At 45.4% G+C, this 12,422-nt stretch overlaps 2 protein-coding genes across 21 annotated transcripts in view; both read right to left on the reverse strand.

The window, feature by feature from the left end:
• The window catches only part of Dmc1 (DNA meiotic recombinase 1), a 43,663-nt gene extending 41,212 nt beyond the window's left edge, over positions 1 to 2,451 (reverse strand). For 3 of the 6 annotated variants that reach the window (NR_103477.1, NM_001278226.1, NM_010059.3), the window contains exon 1: positions 2,254 to 2,401. The gene's annotated coding sequence lies outside the window, so the exon portion shown is untranslated. Of the gene's footprint in view, positions 1 to 2,253 lie in introns of all 6 variants that reach the window. The other 3 variants (XM_006520407.3, XM_006520408.3, XM_006520409.3) reach the window with 3 other exon arrangements.
• A 4,416-nt stretch (positions 2,452 to 6,867) lies between these two features.
• The window catches only part of Fam227a (family with sequence similarity 227, member A), a 49,381-nt gene continuing 43,826 nt past the window's right edge, over positions 6,868 to 12,422 (reverse strand). For 12 of the 15 annotated variants that reach the window (XR_003951444.1, XM_030248810.1, XM_030248811.1 and 9 more), the window contains one exon: positions 8,282 to 9,873. Coding sequence is in view for 14 of the 15 variants with exons in the window: in XM_030248810.1 (XP_030104670.1) it covers positions 9,801 to 9,873 (73 nt within the window). In the remaining variant the exon portion in view is untranslated. Of the gene's footprint in view, positions 9,874 to 12,422 lie in introns of all 15 variants that reach the window. The other 3 variants (XM_030248813.1, XM_011245761.3, NM_029407.1) reach the window with 2 other exon arrangements.

Genomic DNA, 12,422 nt, shown 5'->3' on the forward strand with positions numbered 1-12,422 from the left:
CAAAACATTGACCAAGAGCAACTTGGGGAGGAGGAGAGGGTTTATTTGGTTTACATACTCTAATCACAGTCTATCACTGAGGGAAGCCAAGGTAGGAACTCAAGGCAGGAGCCTGGAGTTAGGATCTGAAGCACAGGCTGTGGAAGAATGCTGCTTGCTTGCTTGTTCTCCATGGCTTGCTCAGCCTGCTTTCTTATATAACTCAGGATCCTCTGCCCACGTGGTCCTGCCCACAGCAGGCCTGCTTCCATCAATCACTAATTAATCAAATGCCCTACGGCTGGATCTTGTCGGTACATTTTCTCAATGAGGTTCTGTCCCTTCAGATGACTCTAGCTGGTGGTGTCAAGTTGACAGAAAACTAGCCAGGACACCCAGCCCTGAGACTATTGATGATATTCTGCTATACTTGCGGACAGGAGCCTAGCATAAATGTCACAGAGGTGCTTCATCCAGCAATTGTTAGAAGCTGATGCAGAGACCCACAGCCAAACACTGAGTAGAGCTTGGGGACTCCTGTAGATGAGGGGAAGAAGTGATTAAGGGAGCCAGAAGGGTCAAGGACACCACAAGAAAACCTCAAGTCAACTAACCTGGGCCCATGAGGGCTTAGGGAGACAGGACTGCCAGCCAGAGAGCATGAATGGCACAGACCTAGGCCCTCTGCCCGTATGTAGCAGTTGTGTTGCTGGACCTTCATGTGGGCGTCCTAAAGCAGGAGCAGGTCTATCTCTGACTGTACTGCCTACCTTTGGATCTCTCCCACCTAACTGGGATGCTTTGTGTAGTCTCAGTGGAAGATACTCTTGGTCTTGTTGCTTGATATACTAGGGTTGGTTCCTGTCCATGGGAGGCCTCCCCTTTTTCCAAGAGAAGGGGTAGATGGGGGAAGAGGGAGGGGAGGTGAGAGGGAGGGACTGAGAGGAGAGGGAGGGAGGAAGGGAAGCTGAGATCTGCATGTAAAGTGAATAAATAACTTCTGTAAATTGAAAAAAAAATTAGCCAGAACAATATTCAATAACTTAGTTTTAAAAAAAATCCTCGGAAGCTATAGACATGATGGTGTACATTACAATAAAATGTAGTCTGAATAATATTGTCCCTAGTTTATTTTGTTTGTTTCCCCTTTTTGTTTCTGTTAGTTTGTTTTTTTTTTAAAGATTTACTTATTTTTATATATGTGAGTACACTGTTGCTGTCTTCAGGCAGACCAGAAGAGGGCATCCGATCCCATTACAGATGGTTATGAGCCACCATGTGGGTGCTGGGAATTGAACTCAGGACTTTTCCAGTGCTCTTAACCACTGAGCCATCTCTCCAGACACTTTTTTTTTTTTTTTTGAGACAGTGTTTCTCTGTGTAGCCCTGGCTGACCTCAAGTTTCCTCATTTAATGTCAAAGTCAAGTGTGGGGTGCCAGCACAAAGGAAACAAACTAGTAAGGTGGCGAATAGTTGGGTACAAAAAGAGGACAGTATTTAGTAGGCTCTTTTGGAATACTGGGGTTTGTTTGTTTTTTCAGTCTTGAGTGAAGGTTTTGCCTGTAGCCTTGACTGTCCTGAAACTCCTTAAGTAGAACAGACTGACTTCGAGTTTGCAAGTAATTTCCTGCCTCTACCTTCTCTGTCTGTGTGTGTGTTTAACTTCTACATAGCTTGGAACTCTTTGATTCTCCTGCCTCCACCTCCCCAGTTCTGGAACTACAGACATGCATCACCTTGCCCATCTCTTAACTATTAGCATGATTTCTCTAAATACCAGACTCTTCTTCCTGAGGAACAACGCAGATCGATCGCCTAATCGCCTCTCCTTTGGCTGTCAGATCTACTGGCCCTGCCTGCCTCTGCTGGCATCACTTCCACCACGACCCTGGGATCAGAAGCTGGTGCCCAGTCTCGGTCTCAGAGGCCTGGCGGCGAGCAGCGGGGCAACGAGAAGGCGGTCAGGGGCCCGTGAGCCCTGGCGCGAGGCTCTGTCGCCCCCCACCCCAGGCCTCCATTTTCCAGGCCCGACCTAGTTCCCTCATAATGCAAGAAGGGGGCCTTAAGGCTTGGGTCAGACTTGATTTACAGGAGGTTTGGCCATGTCTCGGAATCCCTCCACGCCTCAGAGCCTGGGCGGAAGGTGACAGACACCAAGCCAAGTCCAATAAGCGACCAAAAAATTACCACAGAAAGGGCGCGGAGAGGAAAGCTTTCTCAACGCGTCGAGTTTTCCTCAGATTTTTCCCGCGCTTCCTCTTTCCGCCACTCACCCCGACTCGAACCCACAGCCTCCCCGAGAATTTTCAAGGCGACACCCGCTCCGGCTTTCCCGTCCGGTCCAGAATTCTAACGCCGACCCAGAACGCGGAGGCCGGCAGCCCGCCCTGTCGTCGAACAGCTCCGGGCTTGGCGCCAAATGAGGGCCGCGGGAGCAAGCCCCCTTGATGGGCGGGGCCTGGGGCTGTAGGCGGGGCTCGGGCTGTAGGCGGGGCCCAGTGTGTGTGGGCGGGGCTCAGGTTGTGGGGGTGGGGCTCGAGGTTAGCTAGAGAACCTGAGCAGGCAAGGAAAGGCTCCCTGCGGGTCATCGGTAAATGTAGCACAAAGGAGAGCGGAGGGTGGGGCAGGGGCCCTAGTGAGGGCTGCTGGGAGGATGCGGGAGTGGGGGGTCTTCGGGTCTCCGAGGTTAGCGAGGGCAGTGGTGGAACATGGACTCTGAGGAGAGAGGTTTGGGTATGAGAAGAGAGTCTGGGCATCCCTTGGGCGAAGGGAGTTGCTGAGTCACGGGGAGAGCCTTGGCCGCTGACAAGGACAGGAGATGACGACCTTGGACTGTGAGGAGGTCGAACATGGGGGTCCCTTTCCTCCTGCCTGGGGCCGCTTTCACTCCAAGGTTTTCATACCTAGCTGGGTAACCCAGCCTTCCCATCCCCCCTTCTCTCCTGACTCTGCATTTGCGGTCCTCTCTTCTGGGATGGAGAGTAATTTTTTTTTTCTCCCTAACGTGGTTCTAAATGGTCTACAGAAACACACGAGGTTTTAGTTCTGTTTATAGAAACCCCGGGCCAGCCATGATGCCAGCAAGGCCTCTCTCTAAACTGTTTCCTTTTCCCCTTAGATGGAAACTGACAGTTCAGAGTCATGAAAAACTTGAAAGACCACCTGCAGAGGTTGCTTTAAGTGTCTTAGATGACCCACCAATACGGGCGACCTCTATATTCTTTTTGAACCTTTTAAATGGAATAAATTCCAAAACAGTTGACATTTTGAAGGACAGACCTATCTCCCGTGGATAGTTTTTTAAAAGGCTATAGCTTTTCAAAATGCTTACTTTACAGAATCATTGCCCGTCTTCTCGAATGGAAATTGTTCACTTGAAAAGGAACCCAAGGCGAGTGTGGTGGCGCACTCGGGAGGCAGAGGCAGGCAGATTTCTGAGTTTGAGGCCAGCCTGGTCTACAAAGTGAGTTCCAGGACAGCCAGGGCTACACAGAAACACTGTCTCGAAAAACCAAAAAAGAAACCCAATAGCGATGGCAGGCTCTCCTTCTGAATCCACCGAAAATACAGTAACTTTTGAGCAACTCGCTAGAAGACATCAACAGTATACCGGAGAGCTACCAAAGAGCGCAGCAAGACGATTTAGGGAAATCTAACATATGTCGTTTGCTGTAGTGACAGCTGGGAGCAAGAAATGCTCATAATATTTGAAGGTTGTGTGCAGTACACTCAAAGGAAGAAACTGAAATGAGCTCGGTAATGACAAATTCATGAAGTGAAGAGAAAGGCTTGTTAGGATAGCATACCGATGGTTCCGTGCAACTTTTTAAACGTTTAAAAACAGCCACAAACAGGGAGTGAAAAAAAAATGCAACTTCTCGTCCAATCAGGAAAAAAAAATTCTGTAACAATTCTGAGTATTGTGAAGTGGCAGTTTCAAGTTGACGAAGGAAATGAGTGAATGGTGTTGGAGCGACTGGGTAGCCATCTGCAGGGAAATAAAACTGGAAGCCAACTTCACACCTTACGCCAAAATAACTTCTAGATGGATCAAACCGAACATAAGAAAAGCCTGAGAAGAAAACATGTGGCCATCTATTTTTACTTAAGAATGTTTTCTTTTTAAGATTTATTTATTTTATGTATGTGAGTACACTGTCGCTGTCTTCAGACATACCAGAAGAGGGCATCCAGATCCCAAGACATTCTTAAGGGGGCTGGAGAATTGACTCAGTGGTTAAGAGCACTAACTACTCTTCCTAAACGTCCTGAGTTCAATTCCCTGCAACCACATGGTGGCTCACAACCATCTGTCATGGGATTTGATGCCCTCTTCTGGTGTGTCTGAAGACAATGACAGGACAGTGTACTCACATACATACAATAAACAAATCTTTAAAAAAGAAAAAGAAATTAAAAAAAAAAGAATGTCTTTTAATCTATTGTGTTTTACTTCTTATGTATGAATGTTTTGCCTGCATGTACGTACATCATGTGAGTGTCTGGTGCCAGTGAAGGTCAGAAGAGGGTGTCAGATCCACTAGAACTAGAGTGACAGATGGCTGTGAGCCACTGTGTGGGGGCCAAGGATCGAATCTAGGTCTCCTGCAAGCGTAGAGCATAGCACAAAATTCAAAAGCCATAGAAGACTGATAAGATTATGTGTATGTGCGTTTGCCTGCATGTATACATGTGTACCACGTGTGTTGGCAACTTTCAGGCCAGAAGAGAGCATCAGATCCCCCAGAGCTAGAATTACAGGTAGTGAGGAGGTGCTCTCAACCATGGACAAGAGCCTCCTCTCCAAGCTCCTGATAAGACTATATTTAAAAAAGAAAAACATCAATCCCAGCACTTGAGAGGCAGAAAGAGGTAGGAAGATATCTGAGTTCAAGGCCACCTGGTCTACAGAGTGAGTTCCAGGACAGCCAGGGCTACACAGAGAACCCCTGTCTCAAAAAACATAGATAGATAGATAGATAGATAGATAGATAGATAGATAGATAGATAGATAGATAGATAGAAAAAGAAGTTCTGCATGGCAAGTGCTATTTTCCTATTTAAGACATTGAAAACATAGTAAGCCACTTTTGTGTTAGTTACTGCCAGATAATATGGCTTATTTTTTGCGGAGGGACTTCAGGAATGACCCAATTTTCATATACTGGGGAGAGGAGTCATATATTCTAAAGACTTAGTAAAACAGTCATTGGGGTTCAAAGGACCTGAGTTTTAAACCACTGCACTGTACTGCCCCTCTGTGGACAACCACCTTATAGCGAAATCTAGGCTCCTGGTCCCACTGGGGATCTGGGGAATTATCACACCAGCTGTCTGTGAATGTATATCCTTGGAATTTCAAGGGCACAAATTTGAGAACTACTTTGATAGAGAATTAAGAAAGTTTCATCACACATGCAACCCCACCCAGATCATTTGCCAGACAGATCTTTCCTTAAGACATTGATTGCATTTAGAAAGTGGGCATTGATTCCCAACTGTGTGCCAACTCCTGCACTAGATCTGCCATGGTAGAGATTCAAGGACAAGGCACCAGTGCTATTGAGGGCTGAGGTGAGAGAACACAGACAGTCGCAACGCTGCTGTGGGACATAACTCTTGAGTCTGCCTCTCCCTTTGCATAATTTTCCACAAATAGTTTCATCTTGAACTTAGGACTATAAAGCAGTTTTTAGAAACCAAACAGTGATTCACTTTGGCGAGAGATTTAGAAACGTGTCTTCCCTGAGGCCGGGTGCTCATACACAAAAAAGCTGTCCAAAACCGTTCTCTTACTGCAGGCACTGGTGAGCCGGTGCTGAGATGCTCTGCAACAGTGGCTCTCAGCCTTCCTAATGCTGTGCCCATTTTAGCCCAGTGCCTCAGGCTGTGGTGCCCCCAGCCAGAAAATGTTGTTGCTACTGCATAATTGTAATTTTGCTGTTATGAATTGTAATGTAAATATGTTTGGAGATAAATTGTTGCCAAAGGGGCCTTGACACACAGGTTGAGAATTACTGTTCTAGATAACATTCTGTTCTTAGATTCAGTCTAGACATACATACACATGCACAAACATACACACACACACACAGGCTGTATACCCCCTTAATTAATAATTTGCTTCCACTAGTGTGTTTTATGTTTTTCTTTTCTTCCTCTTTTTTCTTTCCCCTTTCTTTCTTCTTTCTTTCTTTCTTTCTTTCTTTCTTTCTTTCTTTCTTTCTTTCTTGCTTGCTTGCTTGCTTGCTTGCTTGCTTGCTTGTTTGCTTGCTTGCTTTCTTGCTTTCTTTTTGAGACAGAGTCTCACTATGTAGACTTGGCTCTCCTGGAAATCACAAAGATCTACCGGCCTCTACTTCCTGAATTCTTGTATCAAAGGTCTACAGTACCATGTCCACAATATTGTATATTTGGAAAGTGGAAATCTGTGGCCAAATGTGGTCCAAACATATGAAAGAAAAATGTTTTTCTCATGTTCTGTTGTGTGACCTCTCACAGGATGAAGTTGGAACTTCCAAAAACACAGAGAGAACCGTGTCCCTCTGTGTTAACCTTTCCCTTTTTATTTTTGTTTTTTGAGGCAGGGTTTCTCTGTGTAGCCCTGGCTGTCCTGGAACTCACTCTGTAACTGAGGCTGACCTTGAACTCAGAGATCCTCCTTTCTCTGCCTCCCAAGTGCTGGGATCATAGGTGTGCACAAGGATGTGAGTTCAGTCCCTGCCACACCCACTCCAGTGGAGTTTGCATGACAAGTCCAAAAGCTTGGCTGCAGTCCTGAAGCACAAAGTTTCACAGAAACTGGTCTCCTGGAGCATCTTTAGCATAACATACAGATGTGGCCCAGATAGGTCCTTGCGATAGTCGGTGTAGGATTTAGAGTGCTTGCTTTCAGTATTGTTTTATTAAATAAGTGCCTCCAAGGAATGATTTGACAAATAGCAAAGTTAGATTGGCCTCCACCAGTGTTCCAACAGCCTAGGCAATCATTGAGCCAACCTTGAGCTTTGAATTTCATGAGAATGCTACTCATTCACACGAAAAGCCTCCAGTGTTGATAGAGAGATAGTAAGAGAAAGCAGGCATTGTAGTTTACTGGATTAGAGTAGAAATCTCAGGACAAGTTCTACAAAATTAACTTGGAATTCTCATTAGTCAGGTATGGCAGACTACATTACATATTAAAAGAAAGTTGGTAGGCTCCTCTGTTAAATGGAGGTTCCCTACAGATTCTTAAAATAACAACTAAGCCACTCCCATATACATGAGTTTACAGTGGCCTAAGAAGAAAGTGGGTTGTGGTCTAAGAAGGAACTAGAGTAAATACTTAGAATAACAGTTGAGTCACTCCCATATATAGGAATTTACAATGGCCTAGGGAAAAAGTGGATTATACAATAGACTAGAATTGGAACTATGGCAAGAGCATAAAGCTCTTGCCCTTAGCTTCTAAGAATAAGCTGACCTTAGATAGGGCTGATTTTTTCCCAGTTGTAAACACTGATTTTTATCCCAACTATAAACACTGATTTTTAACCCAGTTGTAAACACTGCCTGGTTCCTGTTAGATTTTGTGTATGCATTTCTCTGTTTTGTGTAAAGAGTCATTTTGCATTGGGTAACCTCAATGTACCTTGGATGACCTTAATGTATCACCTAACTTCCTTGTTTTCTTCTGTAATATAAGTCTGATGCTCGCTTTGAGAAATTACACTCAGATCTAGCTCTCCCTTGTGTGAGTGTCTGTTTGCCATTTTGCTGACTCCTTGCCCACTTGAGTACAGGGATCCTGATTTTCCCGTGGGTTGAGGGACCGACTGAGTCCAGTCTATGGCAAGTGTGGGTACTGGGACAACTGCTGCCCTCTTCTGATCTATACACACATGAATACACACACACACACACACACACATGCAAATAAAAATAAGTCTCAAAAACATAGAAAGAGATACAGGGTGGTATGGGAACATGCACAGGGACACCTGATCTAGTTTTGGGGGAGGGGAGGCATGGCATTTAGGCTGGCAAGATAAAGAGGGCAAAAGCTGATGTGGGACAGTGCATGAGCTGGGATTCAGTAGAAGGGCAGCAGACTGGGAAAGCATGCCCTTGGGCTGCAAGCTCTCTCTCTCTGCCTGTCTTCTGGTCTTTCCTAGTATCTGATTTCTAATTCTGTGCTTATTACTTCAGGGAGACATTCTGACAAACTCTTTCATGTGTGTCTATGAAGGCTTCCTGGAGATTAATGGGAAGAAAAGAAACAAATAAACAAAAAAATCATCCAAGTTTTAAAAACCAAAATCAAAATAGAAACAGTTGGTTTTTATTGAAAACATTAACAAAACCAAAAAGACATACTCAACCAGTATGCTGCTGCTCACCCGCACCCCTAACCTTACTTCTGCCCTTCCTGTGCCTCCCACATAGCTTAAAATGGATGCACCGTATTCCATAGGATGTCTGTTATTAAGGAGTTTCCCCTCTCACCAGAGATTCAAGTGAAGCATCCTCTACCTGCCTTCTTCCCTGAGGTTCCCTTAGGGTAGAGTTCCATAGCTGTAGTTGGCTTAGGGGGCAGGAGGCAGAGTTTCAGGGACCTTGAAAGGAATCTAAGGTTCCTGGAAATGTTTGGTTGTAGCAATTCCCAGGAAAGAAGTGTGCTGTTTTACAGCTCTGGAAAAGCCTGTAGGCTCAGAGGGGTGACATACTTCAGACAATTAATACAAAGAGATGCAGGACTAAAGGGATATAAATATGTAGGCTCAAACTCATTTCCACTGCTTTACTTTGCTTTTTTTTTTTTTTTTTTTTTTTCGTTTTTTTGAGACAGGGTTTCTCTGTGTAGTCCTGGCTGTTGTCCTGGAACTCACTTTAAAGACCAGGCTGGCCTCGAACTCAGAAATCCGCCTGCCTCTGTCTCCCGAGTGCTGGGATTAAAGGTGTGCCCTACCACGCCCAGCTTTACTTTGCTTTTATGAGCACCCCTAGACCATGTAGAGGCAGCTGGGCCCAGTGAGTAAGGTAGGAGATTCACACGGGCATCCCGGAAAACTCAGCAAGATCCTCAAACAGAAAGGAATGGTTTCCTAGCATAGGCAAGGCCCTAGATTCAAATATCTAGTACTGCAAACAGGCAAATAAAAAAAAAATTAAGCTGGGCAGTGGTGGCACCTTAAATCCTAGCATTTGGGTGGCAGAGGCAAGCAGATTTCTGAGTTCGAGGCCAGCCTGGTCTATAAAGTGAGTTCCAGGACAGCCAGGGCTACAGAGAAAAACCCTGTCTCGAAACAAACAAACAAAAAATCCAAAAAGTAAACCAAACACATGTAAATAAATGTTAAGTGTTAATATCTAACTTAATATAGATGAAAAGATGAGTAAGCCCCAAATAAGTGTGTGCCACATGTGTTAACAAACATGTAGGAATGACTAGCCTCGAACTCAGAGATCCACCTGCCCCTGACTACAGCATGCTGGGCCTAAAGACAGCTGGGACTTAGCAGCTCAGCTCCCTTCTGATACGTGGTGTTGGCTTGTTTTTTGAGACAGGGTCTTGCTATGTTTCATAAGGATGTGTTGGGCTGGGTTGTTATTATCAAGTGAATGAAAGAACAAATCAAATAAATGTCTGATGGATGAGCCCTGAATGGTCCGTGGGAGGTGTGAACTTTAATATTCTTTCTCCTGTGGACTGGGAGAGGCTCCATGCATCACTGGCTGCATCAGAGCTCTCAGTTGCCATTGCTGAATCCGCTTTCTACCGCATCTGATCAAAGACAGGAGGGTCACCTCCGCAGTCTCCTCCTGTTCTTGGGCAAGTTCATTCCATGGAGGAGGGTGAGAGCTGGAAGAGCATGTCCTGCTTGATTGTGGAGATACTGCTGCTGCCCTCACTGTGGAGAAATGAGAAGACAGAAATGTTGGGAACCTCACATGACCAAGATGTCAGCAGGCTAGCTAGCATCAAGCCCCCGAGGGAAGCGGGTGAAAAGGCTGGAAAATGGCAGAAGGCATGGGGGGGTCTGGGAAGGACAGGAACTCAATCAAGGAAGAGCGTGTGGTACAGTGTATTCACTGCAGTAAATACGTAAGAGAAAACAAATCAAGAAGACAAGAAAAGTAGAATCGACACCTAGGCTGGGCATGGTGGCACATGCATTTAGTCCCAGCACTTGGGAGGCAGAGACAGGTGGATCTCTGAGTTTGAGGTCAGCCTGGTCTACAAAGCAAGTTCAAGGACAGGCTACACAGAGAAATCCTGTCTCAAACAACAATAACAACAACAACAGAAAGAGATGAGTATGCCTTAATTCACCTTACTTCAATCAAAATAAAAATTACACTTTCTTTTATTTTTAGGATTGATTCTTTTTTTATGTTATATGTATGAGTGTTTTGCCAACATACATGTATGTGTACTATGTACATATTTGGTGCTCTTGGAGGTCAGAAAACACATTATATCCCATGGAACTAAAACTACAGATGACTGTGAGCTGTCTTGTGGGCTCTGAGAATTTAAACTGAGTGCAGGGCCCAGCCAAAAGGAGTCCTTCTGGGTAGAGTCTGGCCAGGCCTCCCTGCCAGGCATGCTCTAGGACTTCCCTGAATTAAGAGGCTTGGAAAGGACCATGGAAGTGACGGCTATGAAGTGACAATTCCTTTCAAGCTCTCTGACAGACTTTCCATACCTTTACCTTTCTCTGGGGTCAACCAAAAGAGAACCTGTCCATCTGGAACTCACCTGGACCATATGTGTATAATATGTGGGGGGCCACATATGTATCATGGCACATGTGCAGAGGTCAGAGGGCAACCTTGGGTGTTGGCCCTTGTTGCCTACCTTGCTTGAGATAGGGTCTTTTTGTTGCTGTCCACTGGTGCATATGAAAGGTTAGCTAGCCCACAGACTTCTCCTGCCTCCGTTTCCATCTCTCTGTAGGGATACTGGGGAAACAGATGCAGGCTGGGGTCTAGGGACTCCTATTCAGATCTTCATGCTTGGATGGCAAGGGCTTTACTGACTACATCCTCTCCCAATGTGTCAGTGTGTGTGTGTGTGTTTAAAATTCTAATTTCTTTACTCTATATTTCACAACATATACAGTATACACACACATTTTTTTTGAGATCTCCAGTACGGTATGCTAAATAAGTCATGGTGTGTAGTTTGAATATGCTTGGTCCAGGGAGTGGCACTATTAGGGGGTGTAGCCTTGTTGGAGAAAGTGTGTCACTGTGGGTGTAGGCTTTAAGACCCTCATCCTGGGCTGGTGAGATGGCTCAGTGGGTTAGAGCACCCGACTGCTCTTCCGAAGGTCCAGAGTTCAAATCCCAGCAACCACATGGTGGCTCACAACCATCCGTAACAAGATCTGACACCCTCTTCTGGTGTGTCTGAAGACAGCTACAGTGTACTTACATATAATAAATAAATAAATCTTAAAAAAAAAAAAAAAAAAAAGACCCTCATCCTAGCTCCCTGGAAGCCAGTCTTCTCCATTTGTCTTTGAAACAATATGTAGAACTCTCAGTTCCTCCTGCACCATGCTGCCTGGATGCTGCCATGCTCCTGCCTTGATGATAATAGACTTAACCTCTGAACCTGTAAGCCAGCCCCAATTAAATGTTGTCCTTATAAGAGCTGCCTTGGTCATGGTATCTGCTCACAGCAGTAAACCCCTAACTGAGACACCTGGATACTCAGCCAGTTTTTCAGTAGGGCAACAGAAACGAACTAATTCACCACAGTTAGATGCCAGGATACTTGTTCTTTTTAAATCCTCTTGCATCGGCCTCCTAAGTGCTGTGCTACCACTTTCTGCTTGTAAATGGTTTCTTACTTAGTAATATGGTATTAAGGATTGCCTTCTGAAATATTTTTCTGAGCCAAAATCCAGAAAGTCTAAAGATTCCTGATTGAAAAGTATAGACAGGTACCAAGTACAGACAAGGGTTTGTGGGAGCCTTTACAAGTCCCCCAAACATGAACACTAAAACCTACTGGGTCTCTGAAAAGCCAAATCTAATCAGTGATACCCTCGCTGGCCATCTTCCAATGGTTCCCATAACAGAAAACCAAGGGCTTCGTGGAAATCTCCTTGTTTGCCCAGAGACAGTCTCCAGGCCCCCATACCCTGGAAGCCACACCTTGCCCCGCCCTCCTCCCAGGTGGTACCGAGCTTTCCTCCACTCCCTGCAGCTGGCCTCTTTTGCATCTCTCCTTCTGCCAGGAAACCCAGTCATCTGTGCCAGACTCAATGACACCACTCCAGCATGGCTCCCGGACCCCTATTCTATCTACCCTGTGCTCTCCCCTACTGTGAGCATTTAGTTTGCTGTTGTATTTGCCTCCTGGCACCAGCTGCTTGTCAAATGGGGCTGTACCTTCTGCTACAACCTCCTGCTACAAGGTGCTTGCAGCAGAAATTTTTGGAGGATG

The sequence above is a fragment of the Mus musculus genome, chromosome 15 (assembly GCF_000001635.26).
Source record: "Mus musculus strain C57BL/6J chromosome 15, GRCm38.p6 C57BL/6J".
In the NCBI taxonomy this organism is placed as follows: domain Eukaryota; kingdom Metazoa; phylum Chordata; class Mammalia; order Rodentia; family Muridae; genus Mus; species Mus musculus.